Genomic DNA, 24,667 nt, shown 5'->3' on the forward strand with positions numbered 1-24,667 from the left:
CAGCATTCACACTGCATGACATCAACACACACACACACACACTGACACCAGCATTCACACTGCATGACATCAACACACACACACACACACTGACACCAGCATTCACACTGCATGACATCAACACACACACACACACTGTGGGTCGTAAGGTGTGACGTACTGTAGTGTGTGTGTGGTGTGTGACTGTGGTCGTAAGTGTGACGACTGTGAGAAGTTGTGACTGTGGTGACTGTGGTACTGTGTGTGTGTGACTGTGGTCGTAAGTGGACGTACTGTAGTTATGTGTGTGTGGTGACTGTGGTCGTACAGTAAGTGTGACGTACTGTAGTGTGTGTGTGTGACTGTGGTCGTCAGTGTGACGTACTGCTAGTGTGTGTGTGTGACTGGGTCGTACACGGTGACGTAATGTAGTTGGTGGTGTGACTGTGGTCGATTCAAGCACTCATGATCACACACACACACTGACACCAGCATTCACACTGCATGACATCAACACACACACACACACACTGACACCAGCATTCACACTGCATGACATCAACACACACACACACTGACACCAGCATTCACACTGCATGACATCAACACACACACTGACACCAGCATTCACACTGCATGACATCAACACACACTGACACCAGCATTCACACTGCATGGATTAAACACACACACACAACAAAAAACCCAGTAAAATAAAATCAGTTAAAAACCAAAACACAAGAGATATTTGGATATATTTAGTAAAAAAGAAGACATGATGAAAAGCCCTGACAGTAACTCTAGTTTGGACTGTATTGATTTAGTGGTCTCATTTACAATGCATTGTTTATCTCATTTACAATGCATTGTTTATCTCATTTACAATGCATTGTTTATCTCATTTACAATGCATTGTTTATCTCATTTACAATGCATTGTTTATCTCATTTACAATGCATTGTTTATTCTTCAGCCAAAAGTGCAAATTCCTGCCCCGCCCCGCCCCGCCCTGCCCACCACTCTCAGCAAGCAACCATTAGAGCAAATTCATAGCATCGGAACCTAATGGACAGACAGACAGACAGACAGACAGACAGACGGTCAGTATCCGAGCCTGAGAAGTAGGGACAGTGGGCTGGCAATGGGACTGGGTTGGGACTCAGTCTGCCCCTGTTCCAGTACAGAGCTCCGGTTCCTTTCTCTAGAGGTGCATCCTGTGCTGTTTGATACACTGTTAGCGCTCTGCGCAGAGAATCCGAAAGCGCTTCTCTGAGGAGGAGGGAGGCCTCGCTGCTCTCACCTGACTGGAACGGCGTGCGGGCGGGGCGCTGTGTGTGTTTCTGCCGCGCTTTTGCATTTGTATCGAGTGTGTTTCAGTATAAAGACGTCGCTTTCTATCGTCAAATCAAGACATTTTAAGTGCTTTTGTTTTTCATAATGTAGTTCTTTGCATTTAAATAGTAACAAATACAAACTATTAACAACAATAATAATAATAATAATAATAATAATAATAATAATAATAACAACATCAATAAGAACAATAATAAAGATGCCCCCCCTCTTCTACTGCCCCTTTTAAAACGGCTGCTCTTCAATCACACTGTGCTATCAATCGAGTGAGCAGAGCACGGCTCCTATTGGACAGAACCCTGCAGACTATCCTATTATCGGGGGCCGGGGGGGGGGGTTATGATTTCAGGACCTGCCATTCCAGGAGTCTAGGTGAGGGGTTCTGAAGAGGTGGCGAGGGGACCGGACCGCATGTTTCTCAGGCTCGGATTGGGAATCATTAAACATGGAATGTTTCCGCTTGGCCGCGGGAACCCCTCCTCACAGCTGCTGCTCCAGAGATCCAGCCCCGGGATTGTAGACTCGCCCCCTCCCTGCCTTCACCGGGTCTCGCTGGGTCTGCCGCCTTTCCCACACTGGGGGCTCAGACCCTGGGACAGTAGCTCTGTGTCAGAGGGGACTGGGGGTCTGCACTGCAGAGCGAGACCCCCACACTCTCGGGACTGCAGCGTCCTGCCCCTGCGATTCTTTCGTCCTGGTTCTGGATCAGTTACGAGCAGTGCTGGTTTGGATCAGGGTGAAAGGTGGGGGGGTGACGTCCCGGAACACTACTGAGCTTTTCTGACTCAAAACAGAATTTTAAGACATGTTTCACCCCAACCCCCCCAACCCACATGACATCACACACTCAAGAAACACAACAATCCAACGCAAAGCCCTGATTGGTTAAAAGCAGGACCCTCCCACTCCCTGCACCGCCACACCCCCCGACCTTGTGCAAAACAATCTCCACTGCCCACTGAACTGGACTCTTAGTGCAACGGACTGGCGGGCAGGACAGTGGAGCCCAGACACACACACAGCGGCATTAATGCCTCTCAGGAAGGACAGCCAGCTTTGCCCTGCTGTCTCAATAGAAGGCAGGTGAGAACAACTTAAACAGCTCCCCCTTGTGACGGGAGGCCGTGGCGCACCCTGTTCCACACTCCTCCTGGTGTGAGACCACTCAAGCCCTCCCTATTCATTCTGAAGTGGAGCCGAGTCCGACTCATTTTCTCTTTGCCCCCCCCATGCAGTTTGTTGTATTTGATGAGTCTCCCAGCTCAGTACAGTTATGCAGTAGCCATGGCAACACCTCAGCGATGGCATCACACTCGTGTCATTGCTGTAAAGAGTGAAAACTAGCAGATCTGCTTTTGGATAAACTCTGGCTAATTTCACTGGAAGATTATTATTTTTTCCTCTCTTTTTGTTGAGACTCTACGGCCTGGGACTGGGGATCCGCAGAAAGACCAGTTTGGAGTAAACTGGGATGCGGGCCGTACTGGAGTGAGAGTACTGGGACCGCGGGGACGGGACACCAAATGTGCCACCTTCCCAACGCGAGACTGCATTGCAACTGTAATAAAACATACAACACGATGAACGATGGAGCCAGCACATGCGTGTGAACAGACATGTACATGATCTGCAGCCTGGAAGTTAACAGCGCCCTCTCCCCCCTCACTAGTATTAGATTAGCGGTGATACTGGGAACCAGTAAGACTGGTACTGGCCGATACTGGTCCGGTTCGGAGTAAGTGCGGCTCCCGTGGTAACCAGTTTGACCAGTGGCTCACTATTTGTTGCGGTTATTTTCAATTTTAAGGCACAGAGTGGCCCCCCCCCCCGTTTGAGTGGCCGCCTGTCCCAGGCCGTTACTGGACCCCTCTCCAGAACACAACAGAACCTGAGCTGTCTGGTACCGGAGTCCAAACAAACGCACAGACAGACAGACAGACAGACCTGGACCCGGACCCGGACCCCTACACACACCGCACAGCAGCACTGTGGAGGGGCCACTGTTGCATTTGGGTGCTGTCTGTCTCCCTCTGGTGGCTGCTGTGTGCATTATACCCTGTCTGTGTGTGTGTTGTGGAGTCCTGTTTGTCTGTCTCGGCGTGTGCTAAACTTCCAGTGCTACCAGGCTCCCCCACCCGTGCTCTTGAGATAAGCACCCTTACTAAACTGCAGCGTCCCGCGATAACAACGAATAAAGCTATTTACCTAAAAAACACATCAAGACTACAGTTTAACAAATACAATTAAAAACAACGACAGAGAAGAAGAAGAAGAAGAAGAAGAAGAAGAAGAAGAAGAATCCTCAAGTAGATATTGTATTATTCCACACAATAACTGCATATGCAAGAAGGATCCAGCGCTGGGTTCTAATGCTCAGTGTGTGTGTGTGGGGAGGGGAGGGCGCAGGTAGAAGGAAGCCCCATCCACAGCTGTGTGACATCACACCTAAGGGGGCGGGGCCTAGTGGAGGGCAGTTCCAGTCATTCGCACAGGAAGTCGTGTCACCGTTATAAAGTTACCCCCATACTCTTTTCCCACGCTGTACTACGCATTTGCCATAGTTCACCTGGGGGTGCAATATTTCTGAATATGCTGTACTGTCCCTCTCTGTGCTTTGCAATGCTTGCCTATGCTTTACCCTGCTGTACTGTCCCTCGTGAGGTGTCGTGTTATCCCCAGTGTGGATCCCCCCCCCCCCCACCCCCCACCCCCCCCACACACACACACACACACACACACACACACAGGACCCGAATCCAGCGCTGCTTTAAGACAATTAAAAGGATTCAAACATCTGTCTTCAAGTGCATTCAACTGAGAGGGGATTTATAGTTTAAATCAGTCACAAAACCTAACGTGCGCCTTTCTCTAGCCTGTGACTTGCTTCCTGACTCTGTCTGTCTGTCTGTGTCTTTGTCTGTCGCTGTGTGTGTGTCTCAGTGTCTCTCATGTTGTTGTTTTGTTTATTGTTTTGTTTTTTCTGGGTTTTTGGCTGCCCCAGCGACAGGACTGGAATTTAGAGCTAAAGTCTTCACTCTCTGATAAAGTACCCGTTTCTTTTTTTTTTTAAAAGAAAATAACGAAATGACTAATAAAGAAATAAAAAACGCAAAAGATAACGTGGCCGTTTCTGTAACAAAGTGCTTCTTCATAAGGTGCAAAGAAGTGAAAAACTCACCAGGTGCTCCACTGTGGCAGAGGAGCTGTGCTGTGAGACTGTCTCGATCAACACCAGCCCCAGCATCAGGGCTCACACTGACAGCTCCCTTCAGCCCGCTCTCAACACCAGCCCCAGCATCAGGGCTCACACTGACAGCTCCCTTCAGCCCGCCCTCAACACCAGCCCCAGCATCAGGGCTCACCCTGACAGCTCCCTTCAGCCCGCTCTCAACACCAGCCCCAGCATCAGGGCTCACACTGACAGCTCCCTTCAGCCCGCTCTCAACACCAGCCCCAGCATCAGGGCTCACACTGACAGCTCCCTTCAGCCCGCTCTCAACACCAACCCCAGCATCAGGGCTCACTATGACAGCTCCCTTCAGCCCCCGCAATTCACAGAGCTGCCGCTTCTTCACATACTGTGCTGATGAATCAAACACAGGTCTAGAAACTGGCTTCCTAACCAGCACTCCAGAAAGCTTGACTGCAAATCAAAACAAACCCAAACCTTCTCCATGTAACTGTGAAGCTTTGTGACTGGGCCCTGGTTTCCACACAAGACATCACTCTGTTCTAGAAATTCCCAGCTCCCTTGACTGTTCCCTTTCATGGGGTTTCAATAGACTTGTTTCATTTCAATAATCTGGAGTAACATTATCGATTACCCCACAGGCCCCTGCTTCCTGCTTCCTGCCTGCGGGCAAGCACATGAATTCAGGGTGGGGTTAAAGGTCATGCAATCCGACCAAGCCTGCATGCTGCCCAATTAAAAAATATATATATATTTTTTTTTGTAAGATAACGTGGCTTTATATATATGCGGATGGCGCCACTTGGTGGTTACATGCATTAACTGCATCTGTATTTATCTCAAAGACAGGGTGGTGTTGCGAAGCACAGCATGTCCCCCCGCCGGCCCGGGGCGGGGCCCCCTCCCCGCCCCACTTTTCCAACAGGGTGAAAAGGGTGAGTGATCATTTGGTCTCAGTAGTTCTCATGAAGTAATAGTCCAGGGGTCCATTTCTTGGTCCCCCAGGGAGCGAAACAGCATCCCTCGCTTTCTCTGCAAATATATATATACTATATTATATCTAATGATATATATGAAATAAGATATATATATATATATATATATATATATAGATATTATATAGATAGATAGATTTGTGTCTACATATCTATCTAAATGTTATGTATGTGCAAATTTCAAAAATAAACGGTGCTTATTCTTATTCCATCGAAAGCTCTAAGCGACGTTCGAGATTTTTAGCATATTAATTTTATATATATATATATATATATATATATATATATATATATATATATATATTTGTCTTTCAGTCTGTGGGAGGGAGAGCCTCTCTCTCTCTATCTGAGTACTGCCCCCTAGTGGAGGGCTGCAGTAGTGCTTTAAGAACACAGACCCCCATTCTAATTTTGAATTTTAAAGACTAAAGACAGGGTGTCCACAGTCCACCAGCAGAGCAGACAGGATCAGGTTTAACATTTCACCCGAAAGATGCCCCAATCCCAGAGGGGCACCCCGACATCAGCACCCCGTTTAAAACAACACACACCCCTAAACACAAGCTCTACTAAAACACCTCGAGTCTCAGTGTAGCGTTCCTGAATCCTCACCAGCAGACTGGAGCCAGAAAAACATACTATAAATAAAACATTCAAAAATAACAGGAATTACAACAACCAAAAAATAATAATAATAAAATCCTGGAGAAAGAAACTTCAGATTAGATTTTGTGACGCCCTGATTTGGTTGTTTGTTTGTTTTTTTTGTTGTTTTTTTTAAAGAAGAGTCTTTCATAAGTTTGTGTGTCTTTTTGTTAATCGTCACGTTACCCCACAGTCTCCGTGCTCTCCCGCTCTCTCTCCCCCGAGCGCAGCCCCTCTGCTGGCCCTGTGTCCTGGCTGCTGGGTGCCGGCTCCTGTCTCCGGCGCTCTCGGCCTCGCTGCCCTGCTGTGGCCCCCGCTGGCTCCTGCAGCCTGGGTTTGCGGCCCCGGCGCGAGGGCACCCCGTTGCAGCCGTCCTTCTTGAGGTGGCGGTGCAGGTGGTCTGAGCGCACGAAGGTCTTGAAGCAGCAGCTGCACTGGTAGGGTCGCAGGCCTGTGTGCACGCGCTGGTGGTTCTTCAGGTCGTAGTTGTGAGCGAAGGCAGCACCGCACTGAGAGCACAGGTACGGCTTCTCACCCGTGTGCTTCCGCATGTGAACCTTCAGCTTGTCCTGCCTGAGGAGAGAGAGCAGAGTGTGGCAGTGATACAGCAGAGACATACACACACTGCTATACACTGCTACACACACACACACCCAGAATCCACAGCTATACACTGCTACACACACACACACCCAGAATCCACAGCTACACACTGCTGCACACACACCCTCTCGTTCGCTCGCTCTCACCTGGTGAAGCGCACGTTGCAGATGGCACACTCATAGGGCTTCTCTCCGGTGTGAGTACGGATGTGCCGAGGCAGCTTCCCCGCCCCCTGGATCACCTTGGAGCAGATGGGACACTTCTGGAAGGACTTGGAGCGCATCTTCTTCTCCCCGCCGGCCCCGGGCCCCCCCATGGGCACCGGGGGGGTTGCACCGAGGGGTCTGGGAGGGGGAGGAGGAGGGGGGACACTCTCGACAATTTCATTAAGTCATTTTGAGGTGTAAACCGAGGAGACGGAGCTGCCTCGACTCCCGTACAAGCCCTCCCGCCTCTGCACCCCCAACCCTTTCCACACTCTGCCATATTGCCCCTGCCTGTCTGCCTCTCGAACGGAGGACGGAAGCTTGCTGCAAGTAGTAGCGACGTCGTTCCGTGACCGACTGTCTCCCCCCCTCTCCCTCTCCCTCTCCCTCTCCTGGTATTCCCTGCTATAATGTCCGTTCTGAGAGGGTTGGAAGGTTCCTGAAGCGACCCAGGCTAGGGGGTCTCCTCCCTCATTCCTCTTCCTCCTCCCCCTCCTCTTCCTGTCCCCCTCTCCCCCTTCCCCCTCCTCCTCCTCCTCCTCCTCCTGCCCTGCCAGGGAGGGGTGCTGTGGCATGCCCAGGGGTGAGTGGTGCTCGCTGCGTGCTGTGCTGCCGTTGCTCTGGGGTGCTCTTGCCCCTCCTCCTCCGTTGTGGCGGCCGGGGTCTCCCAGCTCCGGCGTGCTGCAGCTGCTGCTCCACTGGGATCCACAGCTCTGGAAGAATTCCAGGTATTCCCGAGCCCGGAGCCGGTTCCCCTGGTCAACCGAGTCCCCGAGGGGGGGTGTCTGCTGGGAGCTCCCCTCCGCCCCCTCCTCCCCTCTCCCTACAACCACATCGCTGCCCTGCAGAGCAAACAGAGACACGCAGGTCAGCGCGTGCACACACGCACACACACACACACACGCGCTTTATGCTCTACTATGCTTTCACTGTGCTGTATTGCACTTTGGTGGTACTGTGGGAAATTGTGTGCAGGTGTGTGGGCTGTGCAAGGTGTACGACACAGTGGCTCCCATCCTGAGCAGGGAAGTATAAGAAGGTAAAGACATTGAAACAAACCCACTTGACTTCCACAAGTTTATAGCACCAATAATCAGTTAACAGTCAAACTAAGAGGGGCCATAAAATTAACTGAGGAAGCAGAAACTCCTTATCGCAGTTCAGCCTCATCTCAATAATTCAGAGGTTACTTTTACTTTAGCTGGGTGAGCTGGTCCAGAATTATTATTATTATTATTATAATTTATTATTATTATTATTATAATAATAATAATTATTATTATTATTATTATTATTATTATTATTATTAATAAATTGTCAGTAACATAATTGAGTAATTGCGTCCTAAATGTCAGACTTAGAGTTTTAGGAGTGACTCTCAAAAAGGGAGTTTTTGGAGTGACCTGGTCGATGTTTCTCCGGTCCCTTCTCTGGTGTAATCAATGCAGACACCAGCTGAAAAGTGAAGGAAACGCCACCAGATAAAACAGCCAGACCAGAAAGAAACGATTCAGACACTTGATTCAGAGGCTTGTGAGCGCTCTCTCAGTATGTGATGAGATGCATCTGTTAACTGCTCACCCGACAATGCAGCAAATCGACAACCTTTAGCTACTGTGGTTACAGTTCCCAAGGACCTAGGGGGCGGGACGAGGGTGTCATTTTGTCAGATTCTGGACTGTTTTTAAACTCCTCTTGAAGTGATAAAGTCAATGTTTGCTCAGAGCTGGTTACATTACGTTTATGTGTTTAAAGAAATATAAATCGCTGGTATCACAGCGGCCCCTCAAATGAAGCCCCCCCAGGTCCTTTCCTCTCGTGGGAGCGAGCCTCGCCCGGTTGGGGGGGGGGGGTGAAACGGTACCTGTGTGCTGAGCACCTTGGTCTCCAGCAGGTGGCAGCAGACCTCCCTCACAGGCCGGATCTCGAGGAGGCGTGAGGCGCTCAGGACCTCGCCCACGTTGGTTGCATTGAGGGTGAGGGTGGCGGTGTAGGCGAAGTCCAAGAGAGAGGCCAGGGCCCCTGGACTCACGAAGTCGATCCCGTAGACACTCTGCTGGTCCGCGGCGGGCCCCGAGGTGAAGAGCTTGTGGAAGTACGGGCTGCAGGCGGCAAGCACAGAGCGGTGAGCGGGGAACTCACACCCCTGCGCCACGAGGAGCAGGTCACACAGCGCCCCGCTGCGCCGCTGCTCGTTCAGCCCGCCCAGGATCTCACCGCTGTGGTCTGGGAACGGGATTCCGATTGGGCCCTCCTCTGCCGCGGACCCCCCGCTGCCCCCCGCAGACATCTTCCACCAGCCCGCCGCCGATCCTCCGATCACAGCCTCCCTCGCCGCCGTGCTCCCCCCGCCCTGCGTCCGGCCCTCTGTCTGCCCCACTGTCGCCAGCCCGGCGCCGTCTGGCTTCCTGGAGAAAGCAGACAAGATGGGAGCGTGACTCAAAAGCCAGCAGTCGCTCTTACCCAGTTTCCTAATCTCACATCTTACTACACAGAACTCCTGACAGTAAGCCTCGTACAGCACTGCAGCAGCAATCACAGCGTGCCTCTGATTAGCAATGCTTTCAACAGTACATCGCTTTGAGAATGTAGCCAGGGTTAAGAGTCTCATACAGAACAGTTTCATTAAATGGACACGGGATACGGCAGAACTAGCTAAAGCAAACGCCATACAAGTCAACTGGGTTTTTCAGTTTGAAATGAATAAAATAAAATCACTGTAGCTGCTCTTATTATTACACCTGGCACCTGCTGTAATAAATGGTGGTGCGTTTTCTGTAGGAACTGCGCAGGGGGTCCCTGCTCTGAAACAGTACACTCTTCCTCACAGCACAGTGCAGCATGTCTCTAACCCACAAACAGGGCTAGCAAGCGCATCACTCAGGAGGCTGTGCCCTGGCCTGGAGGATTCTCACCTCGTCACCACGGCTTGTGATCACACAGGGCAGCTGACTTCATCTCACGATAACCCAGCCAGCGCAGCAGCAGGGAAAACCTGCCTCTGTGTGTGGGAGGGGGTGTGTGAGAGTGTCAGTGTCTCTGTGTATTTGTGTGTGTGTGTGTGTGTGTGTATGTTTGTATCTGTTTTTCAGTGTCTCTGTGTGTGTCGGGGTGCAGTGAAACAGGGAGCAGCTGAGTGCAAGGCTGGTCTCAGCGCTATGGAGCTTGTCAAGCTGGTCTGAGCTGGTTACCCCACCCTGAGATCCCTGCCAAGTTTCGGGAAGGCAGAGCTCTCACATGCAGGCAGGGATTCAGAGACACGACCTCTCTGTAAACTTTACACAGTCACAGCATCTCCAGGAAGAGCAGAGAGGACCAGCCTCGCTGTGAAGCTCCTTGTAAGCTCTCTGCAGCAGCGTGTGCCACTAGCTAAACACAATACGCTCACCCCCAGTCACCATGAGAGAGTTCCACACAGGCTGAGCTCTCGTGCCCGCGTCAAAGCGAAACAGTCAGGGATCCAAAGTTCACTTTGAGCAAAGCTGCACACAACAATTCACTGACTGCACGTACACTGCACTGCATAGCAATGCAACCCCTGCATGCTTGGAAACTAGCCACGGCTTCAGTGACTCTGTCCTGCTGCTTCAGTGTCTTCCAGTGCCACGAATGATTCTGATTCGCTGCTCCATCAAACATTTACCGTCTTGGGAAACGGGTGTAACAGTGGGGTGAAAGTGAGCGAGTGCCTCTGATGAGACACTGGGGGTCTGTTCAATGGATTTAAACAGTGACCAACTCCCAACCCTTTTGAAATTACAACCAAACCTTCGGCTTATCATTCGAATTGTCAGGACCGAGCTCCCTGCAGCTGAGCATCGCTGGTGTCGATCAGACTGATTTACCGTTCAGAGTGAAAGGAGTGAAGATACAGCTGCGTGGGTTTGTGTGGATTGCTGTTCAGAGTGAGTGAAGATACAGCTGCGTGGGTTTGTGTGGATTGCTGTTCAGAGCGAGTGAAGATACAGCTGCGTGGGTTTGCGTGGATTGCTGTTCAGAGCGAGTGAAGATACAGCTGCGTGGGTTTGTGTGGATTGCTGTTCAGAGTGAGTGAAGATACAGCTGCGTGGGTTTGTGTGGATTGCTGTTCAGAGTGAGTGAAGATACAGCTGCGTGGGTTTGTGTGGACTGCTGTTCAGAGTGAGTGAAGATACAGCTGCGTGGGTTTGCGTGGACTGCTGTTCAGAGTGAGTGAAGATACAGCTGCGTGGGTTTGTGTGGATTGCTGTTCAGAGTGAGTGAAGATACAGCTGCGTGGGTTTGTGTGGACTGCTGTTCAGAGTGAGTGAAGATACAGCTGCGTGGGTTTGTGTGGACTGCTGTTCAGAGTGAGTGAAGATACAGCTGCGTGGGTTTGTGTGGATTGCTGTTCAGTGAGTGAAGATACAGCTGCGTGGGTTTGTGTGGATTGCTGTTCAGAGTGAGTGAAGATACAGCTGCGTGGGTTTGTGTGGACTGCTGTTCAGAGTGAGTGAAGATACAGCTGCGTGGGTTTGTGTGGATTGCTGTTCAGAGCGAGTGAAGATACAGCTGCGTGGGTTTGTGTGGATTGCTGTTCAGAGTGAGTGAAGATACAGCTGCGTGGGTTTGTGTGGATTGCTGTTCAGAGTGAGTGAAGATACAGCTGCGTGGGTTTGTGTGGATTGCTGTTCAGAGCGAGTGAAGATACAGCTGCGTGGGTTTGTGTGGACTGCTGTTCAGTGAGTGAAGATACAGCTGCGTGGGTTTGTGTGGATTGCTGTTCAGAGTGAGTGAAGATACAGCTGCGTGGGTTTGTGTGGATTGCTGTTCAGAGCGAGTGAAGATACAGCTGCGTGGGTTTGTGTGGACTGCTGTTCAGAGTGAGTGAAGATACAGCTGCGTGGGTTTGTGTGGATTGCTGTTCAGAGTGAGTGAAGATACAGCTGCGTGGGTTTGTGTGGATTGCTGTTCAGAGTGAGTGAAGATACAGCTGCGTGGGTTTGTGTGGATTGCTGTTCAGAGTGAGTGAAGATACAGCTGCGTGGGTTTGCGTGGATTGCTGTTCAGAGCGAGTGAAGATACAGCTGCGTGGGTTTGTGTGGACTGCTGTTCAGAGCGAGTGAAGATACAGCTGCGTGGGTTTGTGTGGATTGCTGTTCAGAGCGAGTGAAGATACAGCTGCGTGGGTTTGTGTGGGTTGCTGTTCAGAGTGAGTGAAGATACAGCTGCGTGGGTTTGTGTGGATTGCTGTTCAGAGTGAGTGAAGATACAGCTGCGTGGGTTTGTGTGGATTGCTGTTCAGAGTGAGTGAAGATACAGCTGCGTGGGTTTGTGTGGATTGCTGTTCAGAGTGAGTGAAGATACAGCTGCGTGGGTTTGTGTGGATTGCTGTTCAGAGTGAGTGAAGATACAGCTGCGTGGGTTTGTGTGGATTGCTGTTCAGAGTGAGTGAAGATACAGCTGCGTGGGTTTGTGTGGATTGCTGTTCAGAGTGAGTGAAGATACAGCTGCGTGGGTTTGTGTGGACTGCTGTTCAGAGTGAGTGAAGATAAAGCTGCGTGGGTTTGTGTGGACTGCTGTTCAGAGTGAGTGAAGATACAGCTGCGTGGGTTTGTGTGGATTGCTGTTCAGAGTGAGTGAAGATACAGCTGCGTGGGTTTGTGTGGATTGCTGTTCAGAGCGAGTGAAGATACAGCTGCGTGGGTTTGTGTGGATTGCTGTTCTCCACAGTCTCTGCTGTTTCTTCACTTGTTTCTGTTTCGATGGTAAATCAGTCCAGCCGACCCCAGTGACCCTCGCCCGATCATCAGCACTGGATTTCTGCAGAGAGCGCCGTCCCAATAACACACACACACACACACACACACACAAACACACAAACACACACAGTCACACACAGTAACACACGCATACACAATCACACACACATGTGCGCTTGCACATACATTACTGTGCTGTCCCTCGGAACACGCACGGCAGGGGAGCGAGAGCAGCTAAAGCGAGGTAAAGGGTAACAACAGCAAACGGAGCACGGTAAAGCGCGGTAAAGCGCAGCAAAGTGCACAGTTACTGGGGTGATCTTTTCTGAAGGTTTAACAGCAGTGTCTCTCGGTGTCCCTGTGCTCCGCTCCCCCTGCCTCACTGCAGCTGTACTGGATTTATTTGATGCATTTATTTCAAACACTTTCTCTTCTGGTCTCTCCTCTCCCTCCCCTCCGCTCACCCATGTTGTGCAAACAGCCCTCCTGAACCCTCCTGAACACTTGAGAACCCTTGTGAACCCTTGTGAACCCTTGTGAACCCTTATGAACCCTCTTCTATAACAACCAACTAAGAAGCAGAAGAACAACAAAAAGTGTAGCATTGAATGTTAAATTCAGAGCCGGATGGTTTCCTTCTCAATCCACTCCCCTTAGTTAATGAAACTCTTTTGCAGGGAAATCAGGAAGTGAGGTGTGGGTGTGTGAGGGATGCAGTCAGGAATATGAGAGAGAGAGCGAGGACTGTTGCACTGGCCCTGTCAGTCCTGCTGCCTGCCTGCCAGCCTGCCTTGAGAGAGATCTCTAATGCTGCAGCCTGAAGACAGGAAGCTTGACGAGATTCAGTCTCCCAGCCTGGCCTGATCCCACACAGACCCCCCCCTCCCCCTCCCCAGTGCCCGGCTCCCTCCTCCTCTCACTGGCCCCTCTGCCTGGCAGTCACCACACCTCCCCAACCGGGATAGGTCGCTCTCCACTTCCTTCCCATGTTTCTGAGGACAAAGCATTCTGGGATCTATAGTCCCAAGCTCATATTCCACCTGCTCCCCAGGCCTGCTGGTGGACTACGTGTCCCAGGTTGCCGGCAGTGTAAGCACCCAGGGGCAGAATTGTACTCCAGTGTGCTGCTCGCAAGGTGCCAGGTAGAGAAAACGAGAGGTAAATGCCCTCGTCCTCCGGGGGGGAGAGACACTGTGGTCTCCCTAGGATTCAGATCTCTTTCCCAGCCTCACTTGAAGAGCAGCACCCCCCCCCCCCCCCTTGACCTCAATACACACAGCTTTAAAATAAAAGTGTTTTTATATGCAGTGCACAGAGCCAAGCACACGCACACACACTGCTGCACAATCTGCTGTACACCCTGTAATTCCCACACACACACCACCAGCCAGACACAAGCACAGAGTTCCTGTTGCAGCTGCCAACCTACCTGGGGGCCTCTTTCTTTCTTTTCATCCCGTTGTCAATAAACTTTAAATGAAAAAATACGAATAAACAGTCCTGATAGTAAAAACCAAACTGGCCACAAACAAGAGAGAGAGAGAGAGGAGAGCAAGCAACTTCCTACTGTACACACAGACACCAGATCACAACTCCCTCCCTCCGTCCCTCCCTCTCTCCCTCTCTCCCTCTCCACATCTCTCTCTCTCTGCGGCTCTCTTTTAAAGGGACAGTCCTGGCTCTGTACTCACCTGTAGTTGTTGAGCTGCTCCAGTATCTCTGAGCTGTCCTCCACTCTCTCTCTCTCTCTCGGCTCTTCAGAGGCTCCTATGCACAGTAGCAGCTCCAGCAGTGAGAGAGGAGGCAGGCAGAGTAGCTCAAATCCCTTCCTGGTTTCTGGAGGGCAAAGGGGTCCCTCCCTCCTCTCTCTCTCTCTCTCTCTCTCTCTCTCTCTCTCTCTCTTAAAGGAACAGCATTCCCTTTTTTCTCTTCTTTTCAGTTTTGGAACTCTTTTGCTGTTGTTTCGCAAGGAGATGATTCTTCTAACTACCTAAAATCCACAAAGTTCTCCTGCCTGTCTCCCTGCGTTCTGGAAGAACAACAATAACAACGACAACAGTGGGTTGGTGTTACTAACATTTTAATAAGCTGCCACTCCTTCCTGGTTAAGCGAGTGGAGTGAGTGAGTGGCGAGGGGGGGGGGCAGGGTGATTGCAGGAGCTCTCTCTCTCTCTCTCTCTCTCTCCTAGTTCCATACCCACCCAACCAGCCTGAGGTCTTCTTTTTCCATACCACACTGAGCAGGTCTCAGCCTGTCCCTGACCGGAGGGGATGCCAGCAACCCACCCCGCCCAAATCCACCGGGGTCTTGGGCCAGCAGTGCCTCGGACTTAACCCCCGATTTGCTGGATGCATGTATAAAAGCAGGAATAAATGCTAGTCAAACAGACCCCCCCCCCCCTTGTCCTTTAACCATTCCCCTCCCAGGTACTCATCCATACTCATGAATCAGAATCGAGCTTGACATTTCAAGTAACTTGAAGTTCCAGTCTGTCACATTTTCAGAAACAAGGTAATGTTGTAATGGTCTGACGTCAATTCAAGAATGAACCCTGACCTCTGGGGTGACTGTGACTCTGCAGAGAGCGGCCCTGAACCCCGCAGCGGGGCCGGGGAACGCACTCGGGTTCGGAGGTGATGCAAATACTGGCCAAAAAACTAGAGAACGGTAGAAAGAAATCTGTGAATCCACGATGGCATGCAATGCGTGCAACTATTCAGAAACAATCACAGAGAAGCAGAAGGATCTCAGGCAAAGTCCCACCCTGTCCCATTGTTCCTGGAGGAGCAGGACTTGTGGAAAAACCACCACGTGGGGGGGGGGGGGGTAATGAAGCTTTCCATTGTCTTTCTGGTAGGTGTTCAGCTGCAGGGGGGACACAGTGTCGGCATGGTGACCTCTCTGCAAACCCTGAAGCGTGGTGGCGCCCCCCAGAGGGCAGCTGCAGTACTTCTCCAGATTCATGTTAGATTCCAGAGTGTTTTTGGCAGGTGTGCTGCCGTGGCATTACTGCAGTTATATCAGGAGAGATACAGAATGTGTGCTGTTTAAATGCAGCAGCTCTGCATTCTTAATATTTACTGCACTTCCATTTAATGCACATTCAAAGGATTCCCCCCCCGCCCTTTCAATGGTTAAGATATTATAACAGCAGCACGAAATTACTGATGGAATCATGTTAACAGCTGCCTATTCTGACACAGTGTTCCCACTCGGAAAACGGGGGTCTGGGTAGAATCCAGGCTGATGGTATGTACCCCCACAATAAGAAACTCTAGAATGGATTAGAACACTTCAAAAAACAACACAGACAACAGTATTTTTTTTGTTGCGATGTAAAGTGCCATTTATTACCAATATCGAAAAAAAACAAAAAAAAAAACAAACCACAACACCTTTTACAAAGAATGTTTCAGTAACCCTTTGAAATCCAAACACAGCGGGGGAGGGAGGGGGGGTAAACACAAAACAAAAACCTTTTAAGAAAAGGGAGGAGAAGGGAAAGCCGTCCCACATGCGAGACTCGCTAAAAGCACTTGATCCTGAATCACACAGGACTGGACACAAAGAGAGTCATCGTCCAGGGCTCTGGGACAATTCCAGTTTCCTTTTTAGAATCGGTTCCCAAAATCCCATTTTTAATCAAATCCAGGACATCCCTCACAGCGACAGCCAATGACTGGAACTGAAGATGGAAGCAGCGGAACAAGCAGCAACAATTACTGGAGACGTCTCGAAAACATCAACTTGACTTTCAAAAGGAACCGAAAAACAAGAACGATCCCGGCCCTGTTCATCACCTCCACTTCGAGAGTCAAAACACAGAGCACTGCTTCACACCACAGACAAGAACAGAAATCACCACCTTATTATTACTATTATTATTTTAACACTTTACTTAAATTATACATTCAATCTACATGTTTTACTTGTCAAACGAAATTAAAAAAGGCTGATGCACGTTTTTGTTGTGATTTTCGTCGAGGCGGATTCACACTCTGATATTGTCGTTACAAAAATAAAAAAATGGTAAGTATACCCAGATCAAAACAATGAAGTGGGGTGGGAAAAAAAAAATGAAACAGCAAGATAATTAAACCCAAGAAACATTCCATGAGTTAAGAGGTTTGTTTGTGGTCAGAGAAGCAGACTGTCCCGCGCTAGGAGAGATTATCAGGCGTCTGCGCTGGAACCTCACTCTCAGCTTATTGTTCTGATGAACTTGTCTGAAGATGCGTGTCGGTGGGGTGGGGGAGTGTGATCCCCTTTGTGTACAAGAGCTCAGGACCACCCCCACCCCACTTTTTACAGTATTACAACCCGGCTCACACACAGAGAGAGACAGAGCAGAGAGCAGAGAGACCCCTGCCTCAAGCCTGCCTGTTCTGGATCACCCATAACTATTACAAAAACGCTCAACACTGCTGAATTGAATGTACAGCTGCAGAAAGGAGCATAATAAATTTAATGACAGGCGTTTTGACTGCCTGAAAGAAAGAAAGAAAGAAAGAAAGAAAGAAAGAATGAATGAGCCACTTGCTGAGGCCCGGGAGGAGTAACAAGGAGGAGGAGGAGGAGGAGTGGTGGATCCTGGCGCTGTACAGACAGACAGACACAGGGAAGCTTAGCACCTCCCTCCCCGCGCCCGGCTTGCTGCCCCTTTACACTGCAGTGCGGGTCGGGGTGCTGGGCTGGTTCAGTCCCATCGTCTTACACAGCCAGCCAGCAAAGTCAACCTCCTCCACCTCGGAGCGCTTGATGAATGTGTGGTTCTGCAAAACAGAGAGAGCGAGAGGGGGGGGGGGAGAGAAAGAGAGAGCGAGCGAGCGAGAGAGAGAGCGAGCGAGCGAGAGGGGGAGAGAGAGAGAGAGAGAGAGGGGGAGAGAGAGAGAGAGAGGGGGAGAGAGCGTGTTATTAGTCTAGTTTGAGAGTGAAAAAGCTGGCTGTATGTTGTCCTGTGACAGTAACGTGCTGCACGTCACACCCTCACCATTAGCATCTTCAGGTCAGCCCTCTCTGCAGGATTCTTGATGAGGCTAAAAAAAAAAAACACAAGAGAAATATATTAGTGTCCCTGCGTGTAAAAACACAAAACATTCACTTCCATTACTGGAGCACAATCTCCAGAGGAAACCCTGACAGCCCCTTCCAGACCAGCATTTACTTCAGCCCCAGCGACCGTCACTACTGCTGCCTCTGTGCAAATCTACACTGCACGGGAGTCAACGCAAAGTCCTGAAGCACCAACTGGGCAAACCGGCCAACTGCAGACTCACCATTTGGTGACAAACTCCTGGAAGTCCGGGGTGAAGACTCCGTGCGGAAGTTTGGGAGGAGGCTGCGAGAAACACCAAACGAGAGAACGAAAAAGCAACAGCGACGTCATTAGAGCTACGCGGACTCGAGAAGCAAAAACTGAAAGCGCTGCTGAGAAGTACCGACCTCATTGACGATGTAATCCAGCAGCTCGAAAATCGCCATAGCGGGGCGGCTGTCTATCCCGTGGCCTGAAGAATCAAACACAAGAGCTGGTCAGAGCTCGGCACAGGCTCCTGGGGTTCACAATGCCAGCCTGCTCGGATACAGCAGGCTTTGAAAAACCACAGTCCAGGTCTCAACGCAAGCCGATCAGACACCGCACAGGAAGAGAGAGCAGACTGCAGCTCAACTAACTCACTGTCAGCCACAACTATTAACAAAAACAGTGTTTAAATTCAAAACACAGCCAGAGACGGCATGACTCCAACCAGAGACACCTGCAGCTGAATGCATGAAGCTTCTTCAGGCACTTCTAAACTATGAGCTATGAGCAGGCGCTCTTTACTCTGTGTGGGGGTGCGTCACTCACCGCTCACAGGCCTGCCGGGGGGTCTGGGTCTGGGGGAGGTGCTGGGGGGGGCTCCGTCGGCTCCGGCCCCCACCGACCTGCCGAACACGGCCTCCAGCTCGCGGGCGTCGGGCGGGGGGATGGGGTAGCGCCCGATCGACAGCTCCACCAGGGACAGGCCCATGCTCCACACGTCCGACTGCACAGAGTAGTGCGTCCCCTGCAGGCGCTCCGGCTGCACAGCGAGGCGATCAGTCAATACATCAATCTGCACGCAACCCCTTAACCCTCAGTGCATAGCAGTCTGATCCGTTCCTGGTTTTACTGGGACGCACCCGAACTGCGGCTAATCAAGCTCGTGGTAAAACCTGGAACGGCTGAAACGGCTGTGCACTGCACATACTGATGACATGCCTCGCCTCTGCCAGTCCCTTTCACTGGAATCCCAAATCCTGCTGCCCTTACAACTACACACACATATCACAGAGGATCCCATTGACAGCTTCACTCCCCCCTCCTCTCCTCCCCCTTTGCCTCCCTCATTAAAGCAGATATGCACAGCTCTCTCTTCCATCGCTGTCTCTGATACAATGCCACCTCTCTCTTCTCTAAGAGAGTGCAAGCTCCCTGCTCTCCCTCTCCTCTGAATCGCTGGTGCAATACTCCCTCCTCTCTGGTACTGCCCAGCCCGGCCCGGTTTACTCACAGACATGTAGGACCTGGTCCCGACGAAGGAGTTGGCCATGGAGTCGATGAGCTGCCCGCTCACCCCGAAATCACACAACTTGATCTCCCCGCGAGAGTTCACCAGGATATTGGAGGGTTTGACATCTAGAGAGAGGGACAGACAGAGAGGGAGGATGTCTCAATTTGAACCTGTTTTCTGCAGCTTGCTTATGATTTCGCTGCAAAGTGTAGATCTTGCACTCAGAGTGCCCCTGACAAAGCACACATAAACAAGTCAGGAGCGTGCTCACATTTAGTCTGTTTGTTTATTTAGGGTTAACGACCAATGTGCTTCCAGGGGTTCGCTGGCTATACCTCGGATCAAGTCGAGACTGCATGCTTTTCTGGCACCTTTTTTTGGGTCCGACAGCCTGACAAAGCCGAGTGCACACCAGAATGAAACGTACACGCTCCCAGCTCGTTCAGACAGCCTCCAAACTCTCATCAGATCGACCCCTTTGCTTCAGAGGCCAGCTTTACCTTCCCAATTCAGGACATAAGTGTAATTTCTGAACTTAAACACAAAACACAAAAAAATTGCAAGCTGCGGGCGACGGATCACAACTTTTATTATTATTATTATTGTGCTTAACAGTGAAGTGCAGGGGAAGACGATTCCTTTCTCTGTGCAGTGCGAGATGGGGGGGGGGGGGCGCTGGCGCAGGGTAAGCCCTGGGCGTGGTCAGTGTGTAGTCACTTCTGTAATGAGCACACAGAGAGTCAGTCTGTAATTAAGAGCTCAGTCCCTCCAACACTGCCCTGTCTCCGTCACACAGCACTGCAGGCAGGGGAGGGAGAGGCACAGCGAGCAGGCCTTAAACCTGCAGGGACTCAGAGAATGCTGACACACACACACTGACACACGTGCACACACAAACACACGTATGCAAAGACACAAGCACGCAGAGACACAAGCACGCAGAGTTCTACACGCTCTTCAGTGTAATTTTGTAAATATGACTGTTTCGGTCCTAACTGGGTGTTTGAATGTGAGCGTCTAGTTTCAGTCTGGCGTGGCCCCCGAGCGAGCAGCGGGGAGCGCCGTGTCTCTGTGATACAGCGTGGCCCCCGAGCGAGCAGCGGGGAGCGCCGTGTCTCTGTGATACAGCGTGGCCCCCGAGCGAGCAGCGGGGAGCGCCGTGTCTCTGTGATACAGCGTGGACCCCGAGCGAGCAGCGGGGAGCGCCGTGTCTCTGTGATACAGCGTGGACCCCGAGCGAGCAGCGGGGAGCGCCGTGTCTCTGTGATACAGCGTGGACCCCGAGCGAGCAGCGAGGAGCGTCGTGTCTCTGTGATACAGCGTGGACCCCGAGCGAGCAGCGGGGAGCGCCGTGTCTCTGTGATACAGCGTGGACCCCGAGCGAGCAGCGGGGAGCGCCGTGTCTCTGTGATACAGCGTGGCCCCCGAGCGAGCAGCGGGGAGCGCCGTGTCTCTGTGATACAGCGTGGACCCCGAGCGAGCAGCGGGGAGCGCCGTGTCTCTGTGATACAGCGTGGACCCCGAGCGAGCAGCGGGGAGCGTCGTGTCTCTGTGATACAGCGTGGACCCCGAGCGAGCAGCGGGAAGCGCCGTGTCTCTGTGATACAGCGTGGCCCCCGAGCGAGCAGCGGGGAGCGCCGTGTCTCTGTGATACAGCGTGGCCCCCGAGCGAGCAGCGGGGAGCACTCACCTCTGTGCATGATCTGATGCTTCTCCCTGAGATAGGCCAGGCCTCGGAGAACCTGTAAGGGAAAAAGAGATGTTTTTAAAGTACAACAAAAAATACAAATGATTTTTCTGTTCAAAACCTTCATTATTAAGGAGAAATTTGCTTGAACAAACACTTGTTAACAAGCTTTGAAAATAGCCCACGAGTGTGATACGGTCACCCACAGAGCTGGCAAAGAACAGGCAGACACACCCCAGCCAGCACACACTGATGAAAACAGAGACAGACACACACACCCCCAGCCAACACACACTGATGAAGACAGAGACAGACACACACACCCACAGGTGCTAATTATAAACTGAATCACCTGCCCACTAGTCACTAGACAGTTTCACAATGCAAATCTCTGCAACTAAAGTGCTGTCTGCAGCCCACAATCATACCTGCAATTAACTTCAAGCAAAACCCTTCTGCTGGCTTGTTTCTCCTGGAGCTGAGCAGCCCTGCTCTCTCTACGCTGCTGCGCAGCCGTTAAGAGCCTCGCATGAAACTCTCTCTCTCTCTCTGTCTGTCTGTCTGTCTGTCTGGGAATTCTTACCGCTATGCTGACTTTTCCAAGGATCTCCTCCGGGATTCTCCTGGCTTCCTTCAGTACCTGATCCAGAGAGCCGCCGTCCTACAGAAGAAGGAGTGCAGCCGGGAGCGTTAGAGAATCCGGGAATATATACGTTAGAATAAATAAATAAAAAAGGAGCTTCCTGGCTGTAGAAAAAAAACTAAAAACTCACTGGATTAAAATAATAATAAAAAACCAGTTAAATACGAGCTCCAACAGACGCCGCTTGGATTCAGGGTTGAAAGGATTCCTAGCATTTGGCAGCGTTTGGCAGAGCGAACACAGAGGCTCGGTTTCATGTGCTGTGCCCCTGGGCCCCCGCGCTGGGCAGTGGCTCACCATGTGCTCCATGCAGATGCTGATCTCCCCGTCGCTGTAGAAGGCCCCGTAGAAGCCCACGATGTAGGGGGAGTTGCACTCGTGCAGCACCTGCAGCTCCCGGATGATCTGGTTCCGGATCGCAGGCTTGATCTCCAGGTGGATGAGCTGAGGAGAGGGACAGGAAATCAGCTTCCCAAACACACACACACAGAGATACAGACACACACACACACACACACACACACACACACACACACACACAGACAGACACATACCGAGGCAGAGAGACGCACCCACAGACAGACTCAGCGAGCCCCTTACCTTCCTGGCCATGACGAGCCCCGAGGGTTTGTGTCGCACCTTGGTGACCACACCCCCGTTGCCTGCGCCGAGCTCACAGATCCGGTGGAAGTCGTCGTCCTTCAGCTCGCCCACCTTGGCCTTCTGCGTGAGGAACGCCTCGAGACGCTTCTTCTGCTGCTCGTCCAGGTCCAGCTCCTCCAGCTTCTTCTGCAGGGCCTCCAGGTTAGCCCTGCCGGGGAGAGAGGGTCAGTGCATGCACACCCAATATTGAGCTATACACACAAGGTACATCTCTACAGGCTAGCCTGCTCAATACAGAGTTATACACACACACACTGTCCATCTCTACAGGCTAGTCTGCTCAATACAGAGCTACACACACACTGTCCATCTCTACAGGCTAGCCTGCTCAATACAGAGCTACACACACACACACACACACTGTCCATCTCTACAGGCTAGTCTGCCCAATACAGAACTACACACACACACTGTCCATCTCTACATGCTAGCATGCGCAATACTGAGCTACACACACTGTCCATCTCTACAGGCTAGTCTGCTCAATACAGAGCTATACCTGGGTTAAACTGCTATGCACTAGGAGTCTTACTTCCAGCCCAGAATAAGATCAATAGATGCAGGCACAACACTCACTCGGAGGCGGCTTCGACCGAGGTTGTCGGAGGCGTTCCCTCCCCCGCTGAAGGGGTGATGTTTAAGGCCGGGGGTACCGGCTTCCTCTTCGCAGGCATCTCGGCAGCGAGTCCGGTGCTTCTCGTTTTAGATATGTATCTATATTCTTTGTTATTAAATCGATGTTGTAGATTTTTTGTAAAGTCTCGCAGATTCGGAAAATTATCCAAATGGTCGCCTCCGCTTCTCTCTCCTAAGTTCTGTATTTATGAGAATATTAATAACGCAGCGCGACTCGTTTATTAATTGTACCTGTTCTTCTGCAACTTGACCAGGGTCAGTCAACCCCCCACCCCCCCCAAAAAAAACCCCAAAACCACCCCAACCCAGCCCAGTGCTCAGCTTGGCTCACCTGACAGAGACCTCTTCAGGGTACGACTCGATCACGCGTTTCTTAAAAAGGTGTCACGACACGAGAAATGCTTTTTCACTGTAATTTTTGTTTTTAATCTTATTTCACAAAATGCACTGTTTGTAAATAAACAGGCCTCTCCGCCACACAAAATGTACTGTTTTTTCACAGAAACGCCCTTTAAAAAATGTATGATTATTATTATTATTAACCAAATCGTGTTTTGAAAAACAACATGATGCTATCACCAAAAAACAACAAGAACAACAAAAAAACCTTCTCTTGTAAATTATTCTAAACAGAGCGGTATCCCTGTTACCCAGACAGAGGCTCTGTCCCGGGGAAGGGAGGTACTCGAGCCCGAGGCTACGCGGCCTGTGTCACTATCGAGCGGGGGTGCGCGGCGGCGTGTCTCCCCAGGAGCTGCGGGCTGGGTGCGGGCTCGGCTCGGCTCGGCTCGGCTCGCTTCTGGTCCCGGTTCGTGCAGCGCTCCACTGCCTCTCTCGTTTCAGGAAGCGGCGGTGCAGAACTACAGGAGGGGTCTCTCGGAATATCGCGAGATCTTGCACCCACCCACACACACTTTTCACGACAGAGTAACAGATCTCGCGAGAGTTGAGGGCCAGCGTTGCCTCAGCGGCGACCCCTTGTGGCCGTGAGAGGAATGAACTGTGCGCGGATTGACAGCTCGGAGATCAATCAGTTTATAGGAACCGGACCGGCTCAGTGGACCGAATGTGACCCGCTGTTTGTAAATGCTCTTATGTCTCTCAGTGCAGCGCAATGCTCTGTAATTGACCTTGTTCACCGGCCCCCCGGAGTGTACTCAGTAAATATAGCTGTTATTCTAATGAGAGGTATGATACCTCTGTTAACATGAATCTTTAATTAACCGATTTTATTACTGAACCCCCCCAGCTCAGACAGAGCCAGTCTAACCCATGATGCAACATTCACACAGAAGGTGATTGTGCGGTTTCACCGAGGCAGTGCCGCTCCGGTCCGGAGTGCTATAACCCAGTCCAGGTGTTTGTTACAACCAGGTGCTAAATCCCCACAGTGACCCTGTGCTGCTTCCCGGAGTGTGGAATAAAGCACCCGTGGACAGCCCCACGAGGCTGGCGACAGGGTGGGAACATTACCCTCCCAAATCTCAGACTGGGAATCGGGTTTTTAAAAAGAAATACTCATCTTTTTATAGGGTCCGATTGGAGCGAAAACCCGGACTGGGTCAGGCCTGCACAGAATAGAGCCTGACCAGCCTTATGCTCACAGCAAGTGTTCCCAAAAAAGTGTCTGCCGGTGACCCCGCGACTAGAGGCTTTGGTTTGACGCCCTGCTCGGGGTTGTCGTGTAAAGCACAGGCGGTCCTGTCGAATGCATGCTCTCGCCGGTCCTGTTCCGCCTCTTCGGGCCCGGCTGGCTCGCCTTGGCCGCGGATGCGTGCGCCCCGGTCCGAAGCGGGCTCTGTCTCTTTAAGAG

At 51.2% G+C, this 24,667-nt stretch overlaps 3 protein-coding genes across 3 annotated transcripts in view; all 3 read right to left on the bottom strand.

The window, feature by feature from the left end:
- LOC121301280 (RNA polymerase II elongation factor ELL-like) overlaps positions 1 to 24,667 on the bottom strand; it is a 794,007-nt gene that overhangs the window by 165,719 nt on the left and 603,621 nt on the right. The gene's annotated exons all lie outside the window — the stretch shown is intronic.
- On the bottom strand, positions 8,366 to 14,474 carry LOC121301305 (zinc finger and BTB domain-containing protein 7A-like). The gene is made up of 3 exons (XM_041230575.1): positions 14,383 to 14,474; positions 14,121 to 14,161; positions 8,366 to 9,379 (listed from the first exon to the last, which is right to left on the bottom strand). Exons 2-3 carry the CDS (start codon positions 14,144 to 14,146, stop codon positions 8,758 to 8,760), a joined length of 648 nt encoding a protein of 215 aa, XP_041086509.1. The 5' UTR covers positions 14,147 to 14,161; positions 14,383 to 14,474; the 3' UTR covers positions 8,366 to 8,757.
- On the bottom strand, positions 16,012 to 23,339 carry LOC121301294 (dual specificity mitogen-activated protein kinase kinase 2). The gene is made up of 11 exons (XM_041230551.1): positions 22,795 to 23,339; positions 22,156 to 22,366; positions 21,853 to 21,999; positions 21,496 to 21,573; positions 20,916 to 20,967; positions 19,226 to 19,350; positions 18,541 to 18,754; positions 18,135 to 18,199; positions 17,969 to 18,030; positions 17,683 to 17,728; positions 16,012 to 17,464 (listed from the first exon to the last, which is right to left on the bottom strand). Exons 1-11 carry the CDS (start codon positions 22,890 to 22,892, stop codon positions 17,354 to 17,356), a joined length of 1,209 nt encoding a protein of 402 aa, XP_041086485.1. The 5' UTR covers positions 22,893 to 23,339; the 3' UTR covers positions 16,012 to 17,353.

The sequence above is a fragment of the Polyodon spathula genome, chromosome 27 (genome assembly GCF_017654505.1).
Source record: "Polyodon spathula isolate WHYD16114869_AA chromosome 27, ASM1765450v1, whole genome shotgun sequence".
NCBI classification, from domain to species: domain Eukaryota; kingdom Metazoa; phylum Chordata; class Actinopteri; order Acipenseriformes; family Polyodontidae; genus Polyodon; species Polyodon spathula.

What these genes read in the sequence shown, in the direction of transcription:
- LOC121301305 (XM_041230575.1), bottom strand. Translation starts at nt 14,146, where the DNA reads ATGAAAAGAAAGAAAGAGGCCCCCAG. An exon ending in AGAAAGAAAGAGGCCCCCAG is followed by an intron (nt 9,380 to 14,120) that starts GTAGGTTGGCAG and finishes TGCTTTCTCCAG; the next exon opens with GAAGCCAGACGGCGCCGGGC.
- LOC121301294 (XM_041230551.1), bottom strand. Translation starts at nt 22,892, where the DNA reads ATGCCTGCGAAGAGGAAGCCGGTACCCCCGGCCTTAAACATCACCCCT. An exon ending in TTGGAAAAGTCAGCATAGCG is followed by an intron (nt 20,968 to 21,495) that starts GTAAGAATTCCC and finishes TTTCCCTTACAG; the next exon opens with GTTCTCCGAGGCCTGGCCTA. An exon ending in TGGATTACATCGTCAATGAG is followed by an intron (nt 18,031 to 18,134) that starts GTCGGTACTTCT and finishes TGTTTCTCGCAG; the next exon opens with CCTCCTCCCAAACTTCCGCA.